Below are 25,118 nucleotides of genomic sequence, written 5' to 3' on the forward strand. Positions count from 1 at the left end.
TTTTTTAAATTGCATACACACTGACAATGAAAATATCTACCTGCTAAACATTACTCTAGCCTAATAAAATCAGGAAGTGGCACCCTGACACTGTCTCTCTCTTCTCTCCCCTTTGCCCCTCCAACAGCCCCCCTTCCCCCCAGCATCAGAAAAGTAAAACTTACACAGTACATGGTGACATAGCTAAGCCTTTAATGCAGACCATGATGGCTTATACAGGGGTCCTCCAGCTTACCTGTGGCTTGGCAGAAGAGGTGGAAAGGTCCCCGGACACTAACATGCTGTGTCTGGTCACTTAGGAAAGGTGGCAACAACATGACCTTTATGGGGTCTGTGCTAGACCAAACATCAGGCTGGGTACTGGTGGGTGAAGGAGGTGAATCACTTCCCACACAGGACAAAAAGGAGGTACCAGTAGGAGGGAAAGGTATAGGAGATGAGGCTGTGTGACAGAAGAGGACAGAAAAGAGAGTAAAAGGGTACTAAGGAAAAAAGTTGTAAGAAATACATCACACAATGAAGAAATAATGCAGAAAGACAAATGAATTTTAGAAAGGTAGTAAGAGGAAATATCCCTTGGCCCCTAGAGAAAATCACTTTCCTCCTTCACCCACATTTTTTCCCCCCATTCTTCCAATCCCTCCCCCCTGGGTTATAACCTGCTCATTTGAAGTTGAGAGGCTGTTTTGAATTAATTACGAAAGTTCTTGCTTTTCCCCTTAAAGGAACCCACAAGGAACATTAGTGCTTGCCAAATGGAAAGCAGTGTCATTGTGTCACGTTTCATAAATAATACAATTTATTTTAATATTTATTCTGTTATATGTACATAATTAAAAATAGAAAAATAAAACCAAACTGAATCTTATAAAATATAAACTGTTTACACTAAGATGGTCTAAATCATGGAAGTTCAACATAGAAAAGCAGCCCAGGCATTCTGCTGTTTACTGTTAAAACAAATTCTACTTCTAGCAATATTTACAGAAAGATGCAGTGAGAGGAACAATTCACCAGGACTGTTACTGCACACAAAATGCTTTTACAGACAAACAGTGCTGCTGTGAACCAGGCTGAGAACAAATGCACACTTTCACGTCAGCAGGCATGATTCACATAAACAGTTCAAAGGACTGATTGTTTAAGCAGCTCCAGTTTCAGTCTCCAGTTGCATAGGAGAGTGGAAGGTATCATCCAGAAAGGGTGATGCTGCAAAGATTTGTCACAAAAAGAAGATGAGTTATTTCTGAATCTGAAAAGAAGAAGAAGAAAAAAAATCGGCAACGTTTTCTCATCAGGCTGAGTCCTTACAGTCCACTTCAGAGAGTCACCAGCTGAATTGTTGGAGTTAGTTCTTCTTGATTCCTGTTTTGCTCCCACAATGCAAGAAACCTCTTTCCTTGTCACTGCTAACTGACAGTTGCTTGCCTGTACTGTTTCATTAACTAAAGGAAAAAAAAAAAATCCAGTTTTGTATAGAAAATAAAACATCACTATGTCCAGCTTTCTAGCTGGTGGGGGGGAGGAAAAACAAAAAAGAAAAGAAAAGCATTTATTTCCTCCTTCCCCATTCCCCACTTACTCCATGTTTTGTACTGATATTGTTGTACCTACATTTCTAAAAAGCAGCAAAGAAAAAAACCTTTAAACAAGATTATCCCTGAGTCTTACACAAATCAAGGCAATGCTATCCCCATTGTACCTTAAAATCTAAGATACTTAAAAAGTAGTTAAAAAAATTAACTTTAACCAACTAAAGAGATCTAGTGTGCCAAAACACAAAGCATAAAACTAAAAATAATCACTAGAAGCAAAGAAAAAAAAATGTCCCAATCTGGACAAAAGTCTATAATTTACCAATCTGATAAACTAAACTCAATTTCCAATTTGGAATTAAAATGAAACTAGGTCTTTTTTTAATGGCAACTAAAAACGTGTGTAGACTGAAGTACTTTTTAAAGCCAACTGAATTAAAAAGCTCCTTTTACTCTATGGAAGAACATGGCCAAAGAACAAGCAAGTAGCTTCACTGGAGCAAAGCGCTCAGTGGGGGGAAAAAATTGGGAATAAACAAGTGGTGATCTGAAACTGGCCATTTAAAAAAACTTTTAAAAAGAAAGGACAGTACAACACAAGATGCCATGGTCTCCAGACAAGAACACCGCTTCTCTAATCTGCTGAGATCTGAATGGAAACTGGCTTGCTGTACAGCTGAAGCACGAACACCCCACTATGGCTTAGCCCGTCACACCCCGCCCGTGCTCCGACAGCCACGGCGGGACCACAGCTCGTGTCCTCCTCGGAAGGGAAGGGAGGGCTGCGGCCCTCAGTCCCCCTCCACGTCCGAGTCCGCGAACTTGAGCTCGCACTTGACATCGAAGGGCTTGTCCTTGGCCTCCCGGGACGCCTGCGAGTCCCCGGCCTGCAGCTGGCTGTTCCCGCAGTCGGGCTCGGTCTCGTAGCCGGTGTCGTGCGCGGGCTTCGGCTGCTCCCCGCTCTGGTGGCTCACACTGCCCTGCTCCACCAGCGTCTCCTTCACGCTCTGCTCGCAGTCGGAAAAATCCGACTTGGTTTTCTTCTTGCCGAGCAGCATGACAGAGCGGAACTTCAGGCACTGCCCCGGCAGGTACCCCTTGTAGCAGTTGTAGGAGAGCAGGCACAGAAACAGGATGAAAAAGAAGAGGAAGAGGAACATCAACAAGAAGTTGTCGTTTGACTTGAGGAACATCGTCTTTTCTGGGACCGCATCGGGAATTGAATTGAAGAGCTCTGTGTTGGAGGCTACACTTGTTAGGACAGGGCCAATGGGCTTTGTCACTATCCTTGCTGTCGTGACTGGTACCATGTGAGTGGTCGAGGTGTGAGCAGTGGAACCCTCGGTTGACACAGCTGACGCTTTTGGCACATCACTATTACCTTCTGTTGGTGCAGCTGCTGCGGTGGGGCCCACCACGGTGTGCTGTATTTTTTTCAGTTCCAAAACATGCTTAGCCAGTACTTGAGAAAATTTCTTATTCTTCACTTTTTCCTCTGACAAACACTGGTAAACACCACTGTCTCCTTCTGATAAGTTGAAGATGAGCAGTGCCTTTTCCAGCAGACGGTACTTGGGACTCTCCACTCTCAGCACATCATCTTTGAACTTCCAAACTACCTGTGCCAGATTGGACTTTTGAGAACACTTGAGTTCTGCTGTGCTCCCATGCTTGAATGTATGCTGTAGGGGATTCTCTCTTACTTTATCTGGAACATCAAAATAAATGTGCAGAGTATCAGCAATGATTCCAGTTTCTCTAACCTGTACAGCTTCACAGGACTGTGTTACAGTCTTAACAGAAAGTGTGAAGGTTATGGCATTTACCTCACGAGACCAAGATGGCAGCATGCAAGAATCTGAGTGAAATACCAAGCTACAGCTGCACACAAAACACTGAGACAGACTAAGAGATAGGACACCTCAAACTCTAAGAGAGCCTCCACTTCTAGACAAAGATGAGACCTCGCTGATCCACAAATGAGCGTGCACTTGAGATGAGTCACTGAGGCAAGATACTGAACTCGGGGGTAAGTTAAACTCTTAAGAGCTTTGTTTACTGCAGCTCAAATCGCCTGTAACACTGCTGCCTCTTTAAGATGTCCTTGATCTGGTGGCAGCAGCACACACTATAAAGAAAGGACCTGTGATTACTTGTCTTAAAGCACTATGGAACGTACTTCAGCTGCCCTGTACTGTGTTCCAAGTTCCCCCTCCCCTCTCACTATAAAATCAGCTTTTTTTCCAAATCACTTAATCTGATCTAGCAGCAATAACCAAGCACTTGTCAAGGCTCACAGTAGAACGTCAAATGCTGTATCAAAGAGACAGAGGCCTCTGCAACAGAAGTACTTCTGGTATTGCTTTCATTCACAAGTCACTCTTGAGGTGCCCCTGTTCATTTCAGGGGGTTGTGCACTGCACACTGAAATGCATACAAACACAGACATTTTTAAGACAACATGCAGGCTGTACAGATGCTCAAATATTCAAAAGCAGAATCTCATACCTATAAAAATGTAAATGCATGTTCAGGTAATCACAAAAGCAAAGATGAACTAAGCACAACTCTTTCACTACTCCACCTAGGCATATGAAAGAGCTCTACAAAGACTAACTCACCAGAACAAGAAGATGCATCTCCACCTATGTTCTGAATCCAGTTCCTGTAAAAGGAAGCCCAAACATTAAAAATGTTTCCTAGAGCCTGCCCATTCCCTTGTGCTAAGTCAGTCATCTTATCTGAACAGCAGTAGCAGACAAATGGATAGAAAAAAGTCTGTATTTGAAAACATTTGCTTTTCAAAATTCCACTTATCAGTAAGGGACAAGACTGATTCAATACTGACTGCAACTGCAAGGTCATCAAATGCTACCATTACCTTCCAATTTCAGCTTCTTTAAAAATATCAATGCAGGAAGCTTCGAGGGGTTTCCAAGCACAGTAAGGATCCCTTGCTAGAACACAGTCAACACAAGTGGTGTACTTGTCACAGAACGCCACTGGGGACTGAACCACACCAGAATTTGAGCCAGCAAAGAGGTATTTTCTGCCCTAAAGAAAAACAAAGTAAAAAAAAAAAAATCAAAAAAAATCAGAAAGAAATCACAGTCGATCACTTCCTCAAAGCCAAAAACTCATTACATGCTTTAAGTATCATTAAAGAGTTGCATACATTCGGTCATATTTGTAAAAACTGGTGCATGATGGGGAATGAGCATTTGATTAGCTTTTATCTCTAGAAACTTAAACTGAAAATATTGCAGCAATGCCAAAAGTGCAAAAAACACAACAAAAACCTGAAACAGATACAGCTCATGACAATGGAAAATAACCATGTCTAACCATGGCTTTATCACACAGTTTTTCCAGAAATATGAATGCTCCAACAATCCTTCTATGAGGCAAGGCAAGACTGTGAGGATGACTAGCCTCCAGCAGGCACATGAAAGCCTAACCAGGCTCTTTGTAGGACCTGCTCCTGTTAACCCAAAGCAGCCCTACTGCCTTCAGCTCCATCAACCAGCCAGGCCTCTGCAGCCACATCAGCATCAGCTTTTATGCTTTTCAAGGAGGAACACTGGCAGTATTCAAAGGAAAACAGCACTGGCAAGACACCAAGGAAAAGGGGAATATTTTCATATCACCTGTTGAATCATTGCTGTTGGGATCCCAAACAAGTGTCACTCTGACACAACAGGAAAAGACTCATTCCAAACACTCTTCCTATAAAAGGCAGGCAGTTGCCATATTTCACTCATCTGCTTAAAAGCTCAGGGAAGCTGATGGCTAAAGCTACACTGACTTCACATATTACAAGGCAAAGACTGAAGAAAGGGGACCTGTGCTGCAACCCCAAACCACCAGTGACCAACCACCTCCTTTTGAGAGGCTCTGCACAGAAAGCCAAGTGGCACACCCTGCCTTGGTAGTGGGTTGGCTTCATCCTGAGCAGAACACCAAGTGGATTTATCAGCACCCTACTGCAGTTGCCACAGCAAATGGGCCAGATCCAAGCACAGAGTGGCTTCTCCTGTACTGCAGCCACACAGATCTCAGTGCACAGAAATGTCCTCAGGGGTCATGTCTGCAGGGGGACTGCTTAACTCTGGCAGAATGAGCATGGTCACAAAATGATGGGGAGACATCCAAGAGAGACTTCTGGTAGAGAAACATTCTTCAAAAAATCTCATGTTCATGGTGCAGAAGTTTTGTCTCAACATGAGAAAAAGCCTCAAGAAAACAACTATCAGACTATCTTAGGGGTGAATGTAGGTTTTGGGGCTCACTGATGCTCTTTTGCTAAGTATGTAAGCAGGTTCTGCCATGAGAAACTCAGAGCAGTTCAGTGTCTTTAATGCAATGACCATGAGAAAGTCTTCAGAGGAAGCTACAAGACCAAGCACAAATTAGTTTGGATTGGTCTCACATATGAAATGTGCAGACAGCTTTCTAGGACACTCTCTGCACTGGAAAATGCAAGGCAGAACAGGATCAAAAAAGAATCTGCTGGAAGACTGGAGTTTGAAAGACAGTTGAACATCCATCCACGTGCAGTCTTCCATCCTGAACTTTAACCTGGACTATGCTGCACTGCCCATGGAAGAAGTGTACAGTGCTGGAGATGTACTACTTCCCAGGAAAAGCTTCCCACTCTGTCAAAGGCTCCCCCCATGTACGAAGCACTGTTATCTCTCTTGTGCTCTTCTAGATAATGCTGCCACGCTGTGCATGCACTGTAGTGTCTCTCATGTTTCCCAGCTCATACATCCAAGAGTTCAGGGAACATGCAGCAAGTTGAAAAGACCATTAGAAAAAAAATCCAGACAAACCTTCAAGTCAAGTAGAAGATCTACTGTAGGGTCGTCTGACTCTGCCCAGCACACTAAACAATGTGAGAAAAACCTGGAAACTACTGAAAAATGTGTTCAGAAAGGACTCTGACTCCAGAGAGGTCTAAATCCCACCATCAGGGTAATTATTACCCTTCTGTGGTTAATCCACTACTATGGGATGCCATGACATGTATCAAAATACCAGCTCTAGGAAGGACTTCAGCAGCCACTGACTGTGGAGGCAGAAACTTGTGTTTTCATGCTGGGGAGCAGTAAATCCCTGCTTGGGTGGTACCACGACTATATAGCTTTCATGCCTGGCCCAATCTCCCACTCATCATCACTGAAAAGGACCCCTGCTTTTATGAGAATGTACTGGGCAGCACTGTTTCAGTTTTGGGGTTTAGTTTTGTGTGTCAACAATTGTATCAGGAAGCAGTGTTTTGTTTCAGTTCTAAGCTCTGAGAGAAGTTTCCTTGTGAAAAGGCAGTGCATTCCCTATTCACCCTCTATGCCATGATTCAGGATGCCCTTGAGGAACTGAGCATGTGGCATCTGGACTCAGAATGAATACATTCAATGCCATTTTTTTCTACACTAGTCATAGCTACCATGTACATGATGAAACTGCTACATCACATGTCTTTGGTTTAAGGCTATAATGCCCACCTCTTCCCTTGCACTCCCAAGAAATGGAGGAATCATAATTAAGCCAGTATATGAATGATCCCACAATGAGAAGAACGGGCATTAGCCTATTTATTAGAGGAGTCATCTATCCTTATCTTCTATCATAGGGCAAACCTGGAAAAACCCTGTCAAAACAAGACACTTGAAGCTTTCTTTGCAGATAAAGCAGAAGAAACCAGCAAATACTTTATGTACATATGTAGACACACACATAATATATATCCACACACATATATAGAGAGCTGCCAGTGTGACGCACCATACAAAAATAATACAAACACCTTTACTGAAAACTATAGGCACGAAAGATTTTAATCCTGATTTTCGCTTGTCCAGCAAAAATATGCTCTGTCCTCATGACTTCTTCCTATTATAAGCATGAAAGGACAAATAAGCGTGCAAGTTGAGCTTGTAAAACTATGACATAAAGCTCTGTTCCGTTGAGCTGATCATGCTGACATGCAAAGTTCTATTGAATATCACAGAAAAATAAAAGCTGTTTCAAAGATATGTTGGCAGTATTCCTACATCCCTAAGCTGCAGAGAACTTGATCTTTCACTGGGTAGCTACTGAATGCTGGTATTACGATCAGACACTTCGAAAGTGGCATTTCAGTCCCTGAAATCTCACTGTCTGAGGGGTCTGATGCTACAAGTCACTGGTTAGGGCAGTGGAGAGGATTTTTCCTCGCAGATCTGCAACGGCCACAAGAGGTCGGGATTTTTACATTACTCCTAACCCGCGGTCTGGTATTCTGGAACACCTTACAACAGCTTTCAGCTTCTGCACATAGAATCAAAGTGAAGATCTGCACGCTCGTGCCCACCCCACACCCCTTCCCCATGTCCACATACATTTAGAAGTTTGGCACCTACCAAACAGACTGAAATGCAGCAGGCAATATGTGATACTGCTGCAGTACCATGAGTTACAAATGCAGCTTTTGGGTAGGTGCACAGTGATGGTTACCAAGTGGTACTTAAAACTTTTGGGGAAGAACAAAAATGAGATGAATGCTGTGATGCTCATAGCACTTACTGTTTTGGATGAAAGCAAGAGAGTTTGGACTGGTTCGAAATCTGGAAAAAACTGTGTTTCTTCAATAATATGCATTCCATTTTCATAGCTGATGGCTTTGTGCACAGCTCCCCGATCTAAAACAACAGAGCAATATGTTTTAGTAAGATCCTTAAAACAGAAAGGCAGGAAAAAACCCCTGCACAATTGCTTTAACTTGTCTCAGTAATCTGCTTGCTGTTCAGATGAAGACTTCATATAACTCTGTGTCAAAGGCAACCATTAAATTTGCCATCTGCAGTAGCTCTGAGCAAGAAAACATTTTGGCACTAAAAACGATCACTTAGGGATTTATCTTCTGTGTGTTTTTGCTGCTCTCATGCAGCTTTGCAGTTCTTCTCCTGCAATACCTTTTCAACGTTATGACTGTCCACTTACTGTGGCACCTTGCCTTTTAATGGAAACACCAGCTCTACAAGCACTGCAAACATGGAAATCTCAAGAGCTTCTCTTTGAAAACTAAAGAACCAGCATACCCTTAAAACAGAGGTCTTCTGCAGAACTCACCTGTGCCGATGAACATCACATCATACATGGTGCCATTGAGTGCTCTGACTCTGTCCACCACGATCTGTGTGTACTTCACATCTTGCTTTACCAGCCGAGGTCTGTCTCCCATCGGGGTCACTGAGTCATCCATCAGAGGATGGTCTCTAACAAACTGCAGTGTCTTGTCTGGTAAATTCAGCGAGCTCATGTAGCTCGATCCTCCGGCTTCGTTGTTTATACACTAGCAGGAGGACAGGGAGGGGGGGGAACACCAAAACAAAGGAGACAATCAAATTATATCATTTACTTGTACAAAACAAAGACACAGCTGTATGCATTTTCTTCTCTGCATCACTTTCGCCAGCAAGCACACCTTCATACTACACTTATTCCAGTGAGGCAAGTCCTCAGGTCTCATAGCACTCTGGTTTCTGTGATGTACTAATCCCTGAGCCTTGGACTACATTTTTGTTTGGGCTCAAAATACATTCTAGGAAAATATCCCTTCTGTAACTCTCACACATTTTAACTGCTTTTAGTTGTCACCTCATGCAGCACCAGCAACAAGATGACTGTAAGGAACGTAAGGAAGTAAGAAAAGTCTGAAAGAGACTGAGCACTATGAACATTTTAGTCTGTACAGCAATGCACTTTGTTGGATAAAGATGCTGAACCTAGAGAGACAATGCAACAGCTGCTATACTTCTGTTCATTTGAACTCAAAAGTATTTCTAGTGTATATATATTCTGTTTCACCAGCAGAAAATTATTAACAAAATAACGAAAATCCCAAACCAGTAAATAACTCAATACTAAATTAAAAAGAAACAAACACTTTGGTTCCCAGACACAAAGCTCAGAACATATCACTTCACTGCTTTCGTAGGCTTTTTTGCAACAAGAAGTAACCAGGTAGGGCAAACAAATAATTCATTAATAGGTTACCTAATGCTTTCTAGTCTCTTTACTTCTGAGCATTAAAAAAAAAAAAAAAAGTCATCAGATCCAAGATTTCCCAAACTTACCGCACCAGGTCGAGGATTAGGGATCTCCCCATTGTATCGTACCCACTTTGTATGAGCCTGTTCCACTATGGCACTCTGCATGTATTTTCCTTTTGAGAAAACCTCTTCCACAGTAGACAGACTGTATGCACACACTGCTGACAACCCCACGTTATTCCTACAAGTTCAGGAAGAAATGAAAAAAAAAAGAAACAACCCCCCCAAAAACAAACAAACAAAAAACAAAAAACAAAAACACAGGAGCAATTATTAGTTCTTGTAGTAACCAACTGACACTAAAGGTACTTATCCAGGAAAAGGCTACACCACACTTACAGCTGTGGGGTGAAGACTCCATATATCACTGGTTCCTTCAAAGTCGGAGACTTGAGAATAAAAACATCATTGATAACATTGAAAATTAAGTTCTTATCGGGGATGGTACAAATCAGTCTGGCCTTGAGAAAGGACGTCCATTTTTTTTGCAAGATCCTTAATCCTCCTTGGTCCCTCTTATGATATTAAAAAAAAAAAATAAAAAGGTATTTGTGAGGAGAACTAGCAGCATTTTTGCATTTATGAACCACTGCTATAGCACGAAATTACTAAGCTGTGTTATTTTCTAACATTTCGTCTACAGCAACCATCAATAAATGTTAACACATTCACAAATAGAACAGTAAAAAAGCCACAGGAAAACTGATTCAACTACAATAATGCAGAATTGTTTCTATCACACATACAGGCAACATGGAATATGAGAGTTAATGAAGAACCACACTTCAGTAACACTTGAAAAAACTGAGATGGGCAATGCACCATCAGGAAAAACCTGTTTAATAGAACAAGTAAAATAAGGGTGGAAGTACTATACTGTCCCTTTAGAGAAATAAGTAGTATTGCATTTTTTCTAAGACATCAAAACTGTGAGTTAAATTCTAATGCTGCAATATGCCCTTAAACTTGCCTGACATTGATACCTTCATTAGAAGAAATGCAGCAATGGTTTAGTCCTGCTAGCAGTTACCACCTTTATTCAGGATTTGTAGTACCAAGGCTTAAAGAAGTTAAGATACATTGACAAGAAATGTTCCAAAATATTTGCTAATCAAGCTGTAGCTCTGATACTCCACTTCAAAAAGCAGGGCATATTGAAACTGCATTGATAGTTCCCTTTCATTATCCAAAGGTGTTATGCAAAGTACTAAAGAAAATATGCAAAATTTATTAAAACAATTAAGTATAAATGCTTATAGATTTGCAACTTGCCACTGACTCCTATTTGAAACAGAACAGTCTGAATTATATAATTATATAATAATGAAGCTCTCATATTCCACAACAATCCCCTTTTAAAGCATACACAAGCTGTCAGTGGGTAGAGGGTCATAAAAAGCCCAACATAAACTTGCCTCCAGCTCCTTGTTTAACAGAAATCTCAAGGGCACTAACTTTTCATTTATGTTTTGACTTCCATGTTTAAATATAAAACAGTGAAGTCAAAATAAAACTTTCAACCTCATAAAAATGAGGCGGAGAGATAAATTTCCTGCTGGAAAAAAAAAAAACCTTGAGGAAATTGATACATTCCACTGAAAAAGTTTTTGTTAAATCAAGGGGGGAAAAAAAAAAAAACTTTCATCAGCAAGATTTTCAACCAACACTCCTGAGGAAATACTTCAATCAGCCTAACCCACTGAGGTTTAAGCACAGCAAGTGTGACACAGTCAGGCTGCTGGTGACCATTTTCCTTCAGGCTCTGGCAGCTGTTAAGAGCTTCATAGAAGTCCCATCTGCTACACCACAGTCAAGAACTATTTTGCTGTGGACACAGCTACAGTTCTGTTTGCATACAGATACTTGAAAGTCACTCGACAGACATCCTGTCTGCTCAGCTCCAACCAAAGTCAGTTCTTCACAGGGAGCTGTTCTTGTCAAAAAAGAAAAAAAAAAAAAAAAAAGAAAAAAGAAAGGAAAGCCTGAGGAAACACTTTTTCTGTTGCTGGGTTTTGTCACGGTTGGTTTGTTTTCCCCCGGAGGAGAGGAGAACCCCCAGATGTATTGAAATTTCATAACTGTGCAAAATTAAGTCAAACATTTATTCACAAAGCAACCATTAGGCTTTCTGGGTTCTGAAGAACTGACTGGAACTGCTGATTCGCTAAGGTTCACTAAATTCAACCACTTCCAGTTAACTGGCAGTAAGTTCACAAAAATAAATGCTTTTTAACACACATATACAAAATTCTAGTTGATATAGTAACAGTAAATTGAACTATCTCCCACCTTGCAGACCCTAGCTATTCTTGGAATCATCAGTTTTCCAATACATTCATACTCCACAGACACCTCGGTGAAAAAGAAGTATATCTTGTCATCTTCTCCATCTGTGCTGTTTTGGTCTGCTCTAATCACATCAGCAAAAACAAAATTGGGCTCTACAGACACAAAGAGAAGAATTTTCCATTACATATGAGACTACTAACCTGATTCCCTCAAAGACCCTCTAGGAGTTCTCTTTCACCCAAATTCCACACTGAATTTGCCTGCTCTCTAGTCACTGACCTCCCTACACAGTTTCTTCTTCATAATATGAATAGTGTTTCTCAAAAACAAAACAAAAAACCAACCAGGAACAGAAAAAAAACCTCCCCAAACCTGCAAATCCTAAATTAAAGCACTAAGATACCTGAGAGATCTCTGAAGTAATGAGATTATTACTGTACCCTAATGTTCTTCAGCCCATACTCAAACATGGTTTTCTAATGGGCCTGGAGGACATGACCTCCCTTGCCTGCCTCCCCTCCATTTCAGCTGCTGGCTGAAAGACCAAAAACAACATTACAACATGTGTTACAAAACTCACTATCCTGTACTTTTTGGTTATGATGATCATGATTTTGGTCCTTTTTGGCACAAAGCCTCAAACCTCTGAACGTTCACAAAGCTCAGTGAATTCTGAAATTCAGGAACTGAAATCACCAAGAATCATGATCAGCTCAATTTGAAAACCCATTCCAGACCAAAAACATTGCCTTCCTTACTGTATCATAACTAAGCTGCATTATTGCAAAAAAGAACACGTAGATATAAAATAAACTGCAGCCATTATTGTCCAGAGTAAGCCTGTGTATCTTGAAGTTGTTTTCATTGTCAATGCTGATAAAAATCCTAAAATTTCAAAACAACATCTCTTGGCATGCATGAGGGCACACACTTACATGCCAAGGGATATACCAGTATAACAAAATCCATTCTCTCTATCAGACAATTGCTCCTTACAACCAGGAAAACTCTGTCAGTGTGGGGTTGAAGAAAGAAAAGTAATTTATCTGGGCCAGTTCTCATGCCCACTTACCATTAAGCCAAGGTATTGCATACTCTGTTCTCAGAGGGCTCTGATGAGAGTGACGTGAAATAATGGGTTCACTTCCCAAGAAATTGTAAGAAGTCCCAGAATAAAGCTCCTCATCTTTAACACAAAATCAAATATTTTAGATCTTATGGACTGGATACCAAAAAGGGTACATAAATATTTTCTGAGTCTATGTAAGCTTAAGCTTCCCACAAGAAAAGACAAACAAGGACTTCCTCTAAATTGCCCTGGACATGTATTTTATGTTTACATTTCTGCTGACTGTGCTGAAGCCTAACACTTCCAGAGTGTGGATAATTGATGCTCTAACACAAGAACTGATGAAATTCAGAGTAGTTTTTGTGGTACTTTAGCACTTAACATGTAAACCTACAGTTCATGTAAAACCATGCAAATTTACTTAAATGCATCAGAAGTCTGGAATTATTCTTCTCTCTTTCTATGCCACCATTGTTCAAACTCAACTTTTAAAAACGTAGGCACAGTGCAGGCAGTTGTGTTTCTCATTTCCTGTTTCATCCTGTGTTGAGCTTCTCTCATGATCTTGTGACACAACAGTAAATCCATCAACTGGTTCCCCCAGGCTGAGATTCAGGGGTATCTTTCTATGCAGTAAGTCTACCTGCAATCAATATCTCACTCCTCTATTCTGTCTTATGGATAAGTCTTCAGGACAGCTAAAAAGTACCACTTGTTAAATTTACTGAAATTGCATTAATGGATGCTACAAATGCAGCCAAGTACATTCAGACTACCTGGACTAAATATGTTAAACACCTGAAAATACAGTTTGAAAATTAGTACTTTAGAAGTTGCTTCCAAAACAACCTAGAATTTTTAAGTTCTCCTTCAAAAAACACACTAAGGTTGACTAAATAAGTATTTTAACATCTTTGCAGATACACAATAAAGGGAAAAAATATGGATGCAAGCTCCCATTTTGACACTGACAAAAACTGGAGCATGACAGTGGAAAAGACACAACTTTTTTTATACATAAGAACGAGGTAGGCAAAGTCTGAACTTACCAACCATAACAGATGTGTAGCTTTGAGCAGGATCAAATGGACACCTACCCTTACCATCCTCATTTTTACCTCCAAGTTCAAAGGAAGTTAAATTCTGCAAAAAAAAAATCAAGTTGAAAACCACAAAACAACTGTTAGCACTTTTTCAACCACTCAGCTCATGCAAAATTAACTGAAAACTAAACACTAAATATTGGGCTATATCATCAACTACCAGCATCAAAGGCATTTTGTGTAGAATTATAAAAGTCATATGTGTTTTTGGAAAATTTATCAAGTCCCATGGACAGAGAGGAAATGTGATCCTGTAATTTGTGAGGCCAAGAACAGAAAAGAGCAGAAGATGAAAAGTTAAATCCAGACAGACCTCAAGAAAAAGCACCCAGGAAAGACATCAGGAACAGCAGGGAATTGATATATGGAAAGAACTGGCAATTATTGAATTAGCCTGAAAAAAATAGAGAGTCTCAGAAATCAAGAAGGCTTTCTGAAGTGGATTTAGCAATTCTCGAGATTATGTTAAATTTGTGAGATAGGGCATAATCCAGCTAAGGCTTTAAAAAGCAACAGAGTATTTCAGCTGCTACTTTATAAATCCCCTAAAAAGACCAAGAGAATAAGGATCAGAAAGATGATGACGAACTGCAGCCACAGTACTGGGCAAGTAATCAGTTATACTGTGTAATGGAGACATTGGAAGCTAAGAACAATGGCTCCTGGCAATATTCCAGAGGTGATGGCTGGCAGACTTGCAAGCAGGGGAGACAAAAAGGCACAACTACAAGATTTCTCAACTTTCAAATTGCTAAGAGCTGCAGTAGGGAAAATGATACAAGAGTCAGCAGTGAGAAAAAGGGAGTTTTAATTCTGTGCCAAGACTTCATTCTGAAGCATTCAGCACTATGAATCTGTGGCATAGCCAGAAGCAGAGACAAAAGACAAGCAGAGACAGGAATCTGAGAAATTTCGGGAAGATCTGGTAATGGGTGGAAGTTACAAACAATGTAACTTCAGTTTCAGAAACTGGTTTTATGCTAACACACAATACGCAAAGAATTACGAAAAAGTAAATCTGCAGTTAGACAAGATGAATCAAGAATTCATTAAGTGCTCCGAAAAAAGGAACAGTACAGTTTATTTCCATACTCTATGGTGGGACAGTGTAATAAATGCTCCTAACCTTACAAGGACCACTGAAGACAACAGTTTTGGGAATGGAGATCAACTTGTTTACTTGAGCTGCTTTTTAAGTGACAGTTGCTGCTGGGTCAAAACATACACAAGATTTCTTACCACGTAATCACATGTTGGCTGAAATGCATTAGTTCCACACACGTAGAGAAAAGTATCATTCAGCTGCTGCAAGACACGCACGTAGTTACGACACTCCGTCTGTAAGAGAGGGTGAGGAGAGAACCAGTCTGATAAACCATGGCTTCCACATTCCAACACAAACAGACGATGGTGTGCTGTCAGCTTGTCTGTTGCCACACACTGGGGCACCATCTCCCTACAGTCTCCAAGAGCTCTAATCAGTCCTGCAGCATTTGGTTTCCTACAGACAGTCGTGTGCAGCTATCAGAGTAGCATGACCAAGTACCATATACTCAGCAGGGTCCATCTCAAGATGCTTTTACAAAAGCACAAGCTCCAAACACACATCCAATCCATGGCAATGACTAATGGAGTTTTGGATTTCACCATCTCTTGTACACCTCAACGAAACACTGACAGTCAAGGTTGTTTCTTAAGAGCAAAACCTGTAATTCCCCTAAATTAGCTATAAAGTTTTGTCACTTACTGCTGTCCTTCCATGCCCTGTCACCCCTCCCCTCTTCCCCCCCCAGTCCCTGATATCACTCAAGGAATCTTCTTAATTTCTTTGGCTCTGAAACAGAACAATGAATTTGAGCAAACCCCTTAATAAAGGATACCATAAAGACTCAGAGTAATAACGAAGAAAAACAACTCTAAACACCCACTTAGAGAGGGGGAAAACCAGTATCAACAACATCCCTTAATTCTTGCCAGTATACTGCCAGACACCACCACTGAACTGTTGTTCTATAAACTTCTTCAGCAAGTTTCAGCACTGGCCTTACTATTCCTTCTTATGAGACAAACTAGGTATTTCTGTGACTGTACGGCAGAAAACTGCATGGAGGGGAAGAGAGTAAAACCAGTTTTCTGGCAGATGAGGTCCTCGAACAACTGCATGAATGCTTTCTGCTGGCATTACACAGTACAGTGGTGATGGATGGGGGAGAGTGTAAGAAATAGCAATAGTGGCTTAAAACCTTGACCCTTCTGAAACTCTTGGACTATGCAAAACATCACAGCTACAATAAATGTGACTACTAAATGGTTAGGAGCACAGTGAGGGAAAAGCATGGCCAGCAACAACTGTGACTTGCTAAACTGGGGACAGGGGAAAACAAAGAAAATAAATACAGAGCTCTGAGAGAGTACCTCTTTGTGGGGTCTAACATACCCCACCAGTAATCTCTGCAGAGGACTTGTGGAGATTCACACACAGCTGGCTAAACATATGCATATGCATGTAAGAGAAACTCACATCTCACAGTCATTGTGGCTGTTAGTGAGTATTATTACTAGCAACCCCAACTGAACCTGGAAAACACAAATAACATTCTCTGACCCCATCCTGAAGAGGTAGTCAAGGAAGAAACAGCCCTTAAAATATCTGCCATGCCTCATGTTTGGACAATGTACTGACAGTCCCAGTGGAAGGAAAAGCAGTAAGCTAGTCCAAGGGAGGGAAGAGAGCCCACTCCCCCCCTGGGCAGGCCCATGAAGGCAGAATGCCTATCAGCCCTGGATGCAGCACTTGGGGTTTTGTAACAGCGTGAAATGAAGAGGCTGCAGGTTTAAGGGTCACATCCCTGCAACTGCAGAGTAGGACTGCTTTCTGCATTCACAGACTTGCAGGATTCTACTTTCAAACCTGTGCTAAAAGCCTGACTGACAGTCTTGCCCAGCAAACCCTCGCTCTGCCATATCATTAAATGAAGTGGTTTTACACGAGGGGAAAGGTACATCCACACACAGTCAACTACCTCGAGTAAACCACCTCCACAGAGAGGGAAAACCAGCAAGCCAGACCACACCCTGGCAGTCATGAGGAGTCAGTGGTTCCTAGAAACACCCAGGGATCCCAGGGGCTGAGCTTGCCTGCACTGCCAAGCTGTCAGGAGGTCAGGCTGCCCAGGTGCTCCCTGAGCAAGGAAGGTGCACACCCGCTGAGCACCACAAGGGGACACAGAATGGGTGAAAAAAACCCAGACACCTATGCCCTAAAGCAAAGCAAACGAAATTATCAGTCATTCTGTAAAACCAAATGCTGGGAAGGAATTATTGCAACGACAAAACACAACAGTTGCTATCAGTTACTTCAGTGAAAGCAATACTGGTTTAGCATTTTAAATGGAAAACCATTAAAACCAGAACACACAAAGTGTGTTCTGATTTTCAGACGTTCAAATAACAGTCACCAGCAAAAAATAATGAACTATTAAAAAACAAACAAAAGAAAAATCAAAACAAAACAACCCAACACCTAAAAGCCACCAACCTAGGCATGCTGCAATTTCTAATGCTCGAGTTAATTTAGAAAAACTGGGCGATTATTTCAACATTTAACTTCAAACAACTGGATACTTTCTTTTTTTAACATCATCACTTCTCTTGAACCTGCAATGTGTAGCATCTTTGCCAAAGTTTAATAAAAGTACCTGTTCTGATTTGCCCTTGACTGCGCATTTTGTCCTTTTATCTTCTGCGGCCTTCCAGTGTAACTAAGTAAAAAAAGAAGCAACAAAAAGGCACATTCAAAGTACTTCAATTCAATACAAGATCTGAAAATCTTGCAATAACACACACACACACACACACACAGAAAAAGGCAATCCTAAAACTATCTGCAGCAAATGCAAGTTATTTATTTTCCCAGTAGTTTTCAAAGGTTCAAAGCCATTCTTTCCCAGGGAGGTGACAGTTTCAAATTCATGTGCCTTAAGCAGGACTAAACTACTGCTATTATCTTTTGGGTTCATAATGATGACTCCCCTCAAATTGCTAATAAAGTTTTCATTACCGTATGCATTAGGGAGATGCAACTGTAACTGTTTTAAGTATTTTCAATTTTAAATACTTCTCAATTTCATTAACACTTGAATAAAAAACATATAGGGGAGAGGAATCAAAGAAAAACTTATTGGACCAATTTACACTATACTGAGTACAATTTTGACAGCTACATGTACCCATTAAACAAGTTTTATATGCTGGTGACATTTCCCACCACCATCCATGAATATGTTCTTCAGATTAAAGATCATATGAGCATCTTCCAAGGCATGCTGGGTGGGACTCCACGCTGCACCTCTACGTGTCAGCCTGTGCTGCTGATGGGATGAGAAGCAGGAGCCTGGGAAGGACTGGAAGCAATACAACGTTAGCAGACTTCTGCCTGGCTAAACTACCTTGAGAAGCCACCGTCAGCACATCCAAAGTACCTCTCTGAGCAAGCTGGATCAGACCTGTCTGCACCACCTCTTGCTGAGCAGACACACCCAGACACAAAACAGAAGCTCAGACTCAAAGGACAGGGCCATTATTTGCAGCACATCTGCTGCCTGCCACTCCTGAGCAAGCACCAGCTGTGCTTCTGTTTCAGATTAGGTGACCTTGATTCAGATTAACAAAATGTGGCCCACTCCTGACAGTAAGGATATGACAGGATTTACAGGTGTCATTACAGATGACACCTGAAGTCCCTCCAGTCCAGCATCCTGCCCACAAGAAGGAAATACCCAAGGATACCTCTAATTACTTGCTTATATCCAACTTCTCCTTTCTTCCTCTCTTTGACTCTACAGCATCTTCCAGAAATAACACTGGAGTAGCCCACACAGTGGTTTCTCTTTTAGGTACCTGCTACCTAAAGTGCAATGCTACTGATATTAGGCAATTAAGTCAAATTTGGTGCATGATTTTCATATGGGAGATAATGTATTAAAATGCATACCTCGTGCTGCTTCTCAGCAATATTCACTGCGTTTAAGGCAAAGATCACTTCCCTGGCTCCTACATATAGAACATTTTTGTCTTCACTTAACAGCAAGGTTGAATAGTTTGACACTTTTGATTCATTAAAATGTATTAGCTGGACCTCTGTTGAAATGGAAAAAAAAATAGCACCACATGAAGAAACACAATCACTTAGGTTCAAGCTTATGAGTCATTTTTTCTAAGTTGTCTAACAGCTGTTGGGTAATTTGAAAACAATAAAGGTTAGTTCAGAAAACCCATGCAGAAGACGAGGGACCCCTCAGAAGCTTGATTCAGCAGAAACAGCAGCTCCCATCATAAATGTCAAAATCATTTGTCCCCAATTTTCTCATTCAATGTCAAATGCCTAAATATTTCCTCTCGTGGTGATCCCTATAACTCACTTCTTCCTTCATTTTTTTTCCTACCTGCTTTTTCTAAACTTCCATTTTCCACATTCACTGTCAGGTCCTTCCTCACCTTCTCCTTTCCACATACCAACCTACTGTGGAAAATCAGGTGGGTCACCACATCCCTTGCAAACTGCCCCAAACAAATCTTACAAAACATCCTGCACCTTAAAGATGACACTTCAGCATACTGCCACAGCAGAAAGAAGACAAAGAAGCTAAAAAGAGAACATTTACAGATGGTCAATAAGCTGACTGTGAAATGAAAACCAGAGATGAAATGCATACAATAGAAGGAAAACAGCATGAGGGAAAAATCAAGATGAAAAGGAAGAAGAGAAACAGAGAGAGACATGAGAGAAAAGGCAGTGGAATGAGGAAGCTTGTAGACTGGACCAGAATAGCTTAGACAAAGATGACACAAACTGACTAATATAAAAGAATGGGTTTTTTTCTGCATCTACAACCATAATGGAAAAATGAGACTACCATAAGATTAATTAGGCATGGCTTTTTAAGACATAGGTGAAAACAATGCATTATTGCTTCCAGTTTTAACACTAGTAATTGCACATTTTCAACTACAGTACTCAAGAAACATTAATTTTAAACTAGATTCTCAAGCATGTAATTTTGAAATCTTTTACCTGGCAGGAAGATTTTCCCTAAATGTATGAACTGGTTCCTACAATTCCACTGAACTAAAAATTCCCTCTCCTATTGAGAGCAGGTTTCCAATATTTAAATGCAACAATCTTTAGCAGACAGACACAGAGAAATAGCAGGAATGAAAATAAATTCCATTTATTTTGACTAATTTGGATGTGGGTCTGCAGTACACTACTGTACCATTAAACAGCAACTTGCCAAATTTTAGCTACTATAAAAGATCTGAGCATCAAAGAGTCAAAGCAACTACAAGCCTTGTCCAGACCACTGTTTCTGAAAAGCTTCATCAGCAACTACTAATTGCTATGCCAATAATCAGGAAAAACACTTCCTACAGTCATCTCATAATCTGCTTATTCCTACCACATTCTTAATCTCCATCTATCTCTTCCTATAGTAGGACTCTCAGAATTTAATACCCTTATTTTAAGGTTGCTTCTTCACATGGCCAACCTATTTGCCTGGCTTTATTTAGTTACTGCACAATTGTTGCTTACTAATTAGGAGTAAAAAAAGGACCTAAAAGCATCCATGCCACATGGAGGGGGGGGGGGGGAGCAGGGAGAAAATGGGAAAAAAAAAATATATTCACAAACAGCAAATAATTACTCTATAGTCCTTGTTTTAGAGCTCTTTTCAGACTCAGGTTAAATTATTAAGCCAAAGGCTAAACGATCCTCTGATTCCTTCTAATTCTCCTGGCACCACATTTGCAGTTACTCCTGTAACTGTATTGGGAGGTCATGAATATTTGCTGCAACTTCAAATACAAGAAAAGTTCTGTGAAAGACTGTTTCGTATCTAAGCACCATATGATATTGTCAGAAGAAGGCCAAATGCCTGTTTTTCCTTTGCCTGGTGATTTATTTAGTGCACGGGTTGGCTTTGTGTCAAAATATATCTCAGACTGAGAAAGCATAAAAAAAGATTATTAGCTGGAGAGGTACACTTTGCTAACATGTTCAGACTCAGAGTAAAAATAATTTGTTTTAAACAAAATAGACCTATTGGAGTTTTCTCTTGAAGCAAACTTCAGCTGTAAGATCCTTCTGCTGAGAAAGCCAAATGTGGAATTCCTCCTTTAAAAGGCTCTATTTTCAGAGATGCTCAAAGGACCTGAAATCAGTTAACCCAGTGCCCAAGTAATTTTTGAATATTCTGGTCCCAAGCACTTCATAAACTGTGCAATACCTGACCAAACTCACAGCAAACTGGCTGAAAGAAGAACACAGGGCTCCAAGGAGTTTCAGATCCTACAGAAACCCTGGAGTTGTGGAAATGTCCCGTATTACACTGCTTAAATTGCTGTTCTTACCTCTGTGTTCCCAAGTGATCCTCGGGACTGGGCCAAATGCTACTGCCACTTCTAGCAACAAACCCCAAACTGCACAAAAAACACCCAGAGCCATTTTCAGTGTCCTTGCCCGGCAGGGTTCGCGGGACGGGCGCGGCAGGTAGCGTTCCTTCGGCAGACGAAATGCAAATCCCAGGGAGTTATCAGAGACCAGGCATTTCAGACCTCGAGAGGCTGGAACAACTGCAGCAAGTACGTGCTTTCCAGCAGATCACTCCAAGAGAACGCACATTTTCCGGGATGCTGTGCACAGGAACTGCCCACACTCTCCACAGGCTGCAGAGCTGCTGAGAAGCGCGACCGAGCGCATTCTTCTGTTTCAGGGGAGAAATGAACGGTGCTGTGGAGAGAGGAGGGGAGTAAGAAGCAGAGGAAAAAGCAAACCAAATACTGCCAAAAATAGCACTGATCTTGCAGTATTTCTACAGCTGTCTGCACAGCTCAGTTTGGATTTAAAAAAAAATACATTAATTGATGAAAATAATGTTTTTGAAAATAAAAGACATCACACGGCAAATAAGCAGCAATTGAAAGGAGTCATTTCAATCCAGAATGCCAAATACAAATATTCTGAATTTTCAATTATGTTTAATGCACAAAATCTGACTGTAGTTTAAGTTCAGAGAGCAAAGGACATGAGAAGTGCAGCAATAATCCTAAGCACTGGTGACACAAACCTGCTGTGTCTCCCATCCTTGGGATCCTACACGAGTGTCTTTTTCAGTGAAGTATTCTAATGCTACTAAAGCACTCAAGGTGTGTGGGGTAGAAAGCAATACAGCTACAGAAACAAAGAGCTAATGCACTGTATATAAAACTAAAGGGTGAAAACACTGAACTAGTAAAAGTGCTAGATAGTTCTGTGAAAGTCACTCTGTCTGAGTCACCCATTACTGTCAGGTCCAGAAAGGCTTGTCCACTATAATCAACAAAACTGTTGTTCACTGCTTTGTACATCACCTTCCACGAGTCTCCACTGCTCCTGTTTTCCTACATCCCCTCCTAGGTGAAGGCTCATTAAGCACCTAGCAGGAGAAGTGAGTGCATTCATCAATTATTAGATTACAGATAACTTTTGAGGGCTGTACACTCAGGGCAGGGTGGTGGAGAGAAAAGCACACTGTCCTTTGCAGCAGGGCACGGAAGATGCTGGATTTTCCCCGTGCCATTGCCTGGGAGACCAGTACAGCACCACAATCCAAGACAGTCACAACACCAGGACGTGATCCAGCAAGAGTGCAAGCAAAGGTTACAAAATCATCAGTAGCATTAAAGAGGAAGGGGCCAGTACTTGAGGAACACTGAAGTAAAAAGACTAGGGTGAAGCTGCAGCAAGGACATCTCCAAGCACAAGCAAGCTTCTGGGAGGGAGAGGCCCCGGGTTTAAGCAGGCAAAGGCAAGCTGGAACCTCTGGAAAGCACAGCCAGCAAATCCGCAACAAAAGCAGAAGTAACATGGCTGAGTAGACAACAGGCAACTACATCTGAAGTGTCTACACCTGCTTTACTAAATGATCACAGGTAACATTAAAAGATTTAAAAATCTCGTTTGCTCCTACTGATGCCATGGGATTTATGGTGCCTCAAAAAATCTCCGGAGCAGTTAATTAGGGGTGAGATAAGAAAGGGGTTACTATGCCAAGGCAAAAGATGTTACACAGCACACACACACCTGTGCCTGAGATGTTACATTTTATAATACCATCCATCCAATCCCAAATGTGTCCACCCCGTGGCCTTTACTCTGGACCACCCCGGGTTCAGCCCCTGAAATGGGTCTGGGGTGTATTTTGGGACCACCTACTTCATCTATCTTCATCTTCTTCAGAGCACAAAGGGTACATAGTTACCTAATTCTTGACTTCATTTTGTTGTTCAGGCCCTGATATAGCTGTCCCCTAAACAGTCTAGGCCTTGCCTTGACAAGAGACTAAACATTTCTACTGGATTCGGGGATATGAGTGATATAGGGAGCACAGAATGGGGTAAGAGGGTTACGGAATGTGTAAACAAGGGTGCTAGAGGGAAAGGGACAGGGGAGGGAGTGAGGGTTGCTGCTTTTAAAATCTACTTATAAAACTTATAAGGCTTACAAGTATTAGAAAAATAAAAAACCATTAGGGGCTTAAGGCATCACTACAAATCTTTGTCTACCAAGAAAAAAACCCGTGCGAGACCACCACTTGCTCAAGCTGAACTTGTGACATAAATATTTTTTGGTGGGGTTTGTTTTGTTTTGTTTTTTGTTGTTGTCGTCTTGGTAAGCAGTTCAGATCAGATCCAATTCCTTGTAGCAGATCATGTACATCATTTTGGTTTTTAAGGCATTATATTTTCAGTTAGGCTCGTCTGTCTGTCATTCACCCTTCCTGTTTATCAATCATACATAAGCAATTCCACATTTTGCTCTCCAATACATTAAAAAGTGCCCACTCATCAAAGTTAAAAGTTATCACATAAACATATTCTGTTTAAACACACGGCTCTACAGGTAAGGGTTTAAAAGGAAACAGCAGTTCAGTGGTTAAGTTCAAGGCAGTTTGGCAACTTTAACAGAGATGTATGGGGGAAAACAGCAGTTTGAAGAAAGATCTTTGAGCCATTATTTCTACACATTGCTAATTCTTTATTTCCTGCTACCTTTAGTTACTGAAAAGACTCCATGTAATAATTCCCTGTTAAATTTGGGTATTGGTTTGGTTTTTTTTCCCTAAAAGAGACAGCCAGGACATCTATAAGCTATCAGTTACCACATGGCAGAGATTACTCCAGAGTAATTCTGAAGTCCTGTAAATTTTCTGGGCTTTAAAACAGGACTAGCAAATCCAAGCCCTACCAAAGGATAACCCTGAGTTTCCCTACAGCCATGGTTACGTTCCTAACCTAGCTCACCTTCCTCAGACAATGCAAAAGCACAGCAAAACCTGAAAAAACTGACAGTATCTTTTGAAGAAGACAAAAGGTCAAGTTGGACTGCTTAGCACCTACTTTGCTGTGTGGACTGAGAATTGCTCTGGCCACACAAAGTGGAAATCTGTGATTTCATTCCTACCGTACAGGCTTGCAAGACAGGTCCTTTTTTCACATTAATAAGTTTGACTTATTAAGTGGCATGTTATTTGTTGATCTATGGTAAAATTTTGCATGTTATAAAAGGGGTGAGACATACTACAGTGAATGTTACATGCCAAATTGTGCAAGATCCACTTTGTTCTCATTTCTATGACTTTAAATAGAGATGAAAATGCACTCAGGACCTTGTCCTTTAATTTAGCCTTCAATTTAATTACTCTCCCTTACCCCTCCCTTCCCTGTGCTAAAAATTATCCTTCACTGACATCTAATGGGAAGTCATCCATAATCTAATATGAACCTCTTTTTATGTAACACAAGGGGTAGAAAAAGGAAAAACAAGAAAAAAAGGCCCAGACAATGGCCTGATTTCCAAATTAACTCAGTTCCATTAGTGTTCACTGGCTTTGATTAGATCTGAGTGCTTTGCACTTCTGAAAACTTAGGTCTCCTAATGTTTAAAAAGTTTTACTCTGAAAAAGGAGCCACAATTTGCTTGAAAATAAGA

At 41.0% G+C, this 25,118-nt stretch overlaps 1 protein-coding gene across 4 annotated transcripts in view; it reads right to left on the reverse strand.

The window, feature by feature from the left end:
- Positions 1–25,118, reverse strand: part of SEMA4D (semaphorin 4D) — a 96,322-nt gene that overhangs the window by 12,844 nt on the left and 58,360 nt on the right. For 2 of the 4 annotated variants that reach the window (XM_051777326.1, XM_051777328.1), the window contains exons 5-19: positions 21,500–21,878; positions 19,083–19,228; positions 17,788–17,850; positions 15,329–15,427; positions 14,036–14,129; positions 12,990–13,103; positions 11,918–12,069; positions 9,968–10,143; positions 9,653–9,809; positions 8,646–8,868; positions 8,100–8,215; positions 4,417–4,589; positions 4,157–4,200; positions 2,917–3,243; positions 236–442 (exon numbers count right to left, since the gene is read on the reverse strand). In XM_051777326.1, the coding sequence (XP_051633286.1) occupies positions 236–442; positions 2,917–3,243; positions 4,157–4,200; positions 4,417–4,589; positions 8,100–8,215; positions 8,646–8,868; positions 9,653–9,809; positions 9,968–10,143; positions 11,918–12,069; positions 12,990–13,103; positions 14,036–14,129; positions 15,329–15,427; positions 17,788–17,850; positions 19,083–19,228; positions 21,500–21,593 (2,185 nt within the window). In that variant the 5' untranslated portion in view covers positions 21,594–21,878. Of the gene's footprint in view, positions 1–235; positions 443–468; positions 3,244–4,156; positions 4,201–4,416; positions 4,590–8,099; positions 8,216–8,645; positions 8,869–9,652; positions 9,810–9,967; positions 10,144–11,917; positions 12,070–12,989; positions 13,104–14,035; positions 14,130–15,328; positions 15,428–17,787; positions 17,851–19,082; positions 19,229–21,499; positions 21,879–25,118 lie in introns of those variants that run through there. The other 2 variants (XM_051777329.1, XM_051777325.1) reach the window with 2 other exon arrangements.

Source organism: Manacus candei, unplaced genomic scaffold, assembly GCF_025592945.1.
Source record: "Manacus candei isolate 608988 ecotype Guabito, Panama unplaced genomic scaffold, ASM2559294v1 h1tg000010l, whole genome shotgun sequence".
NCBI classification, from domain to species: Eukaryota; Metazoa; Chordata; class Aves; order Passeriformes; family Pipridae; genus Manacus; species Manacus candei.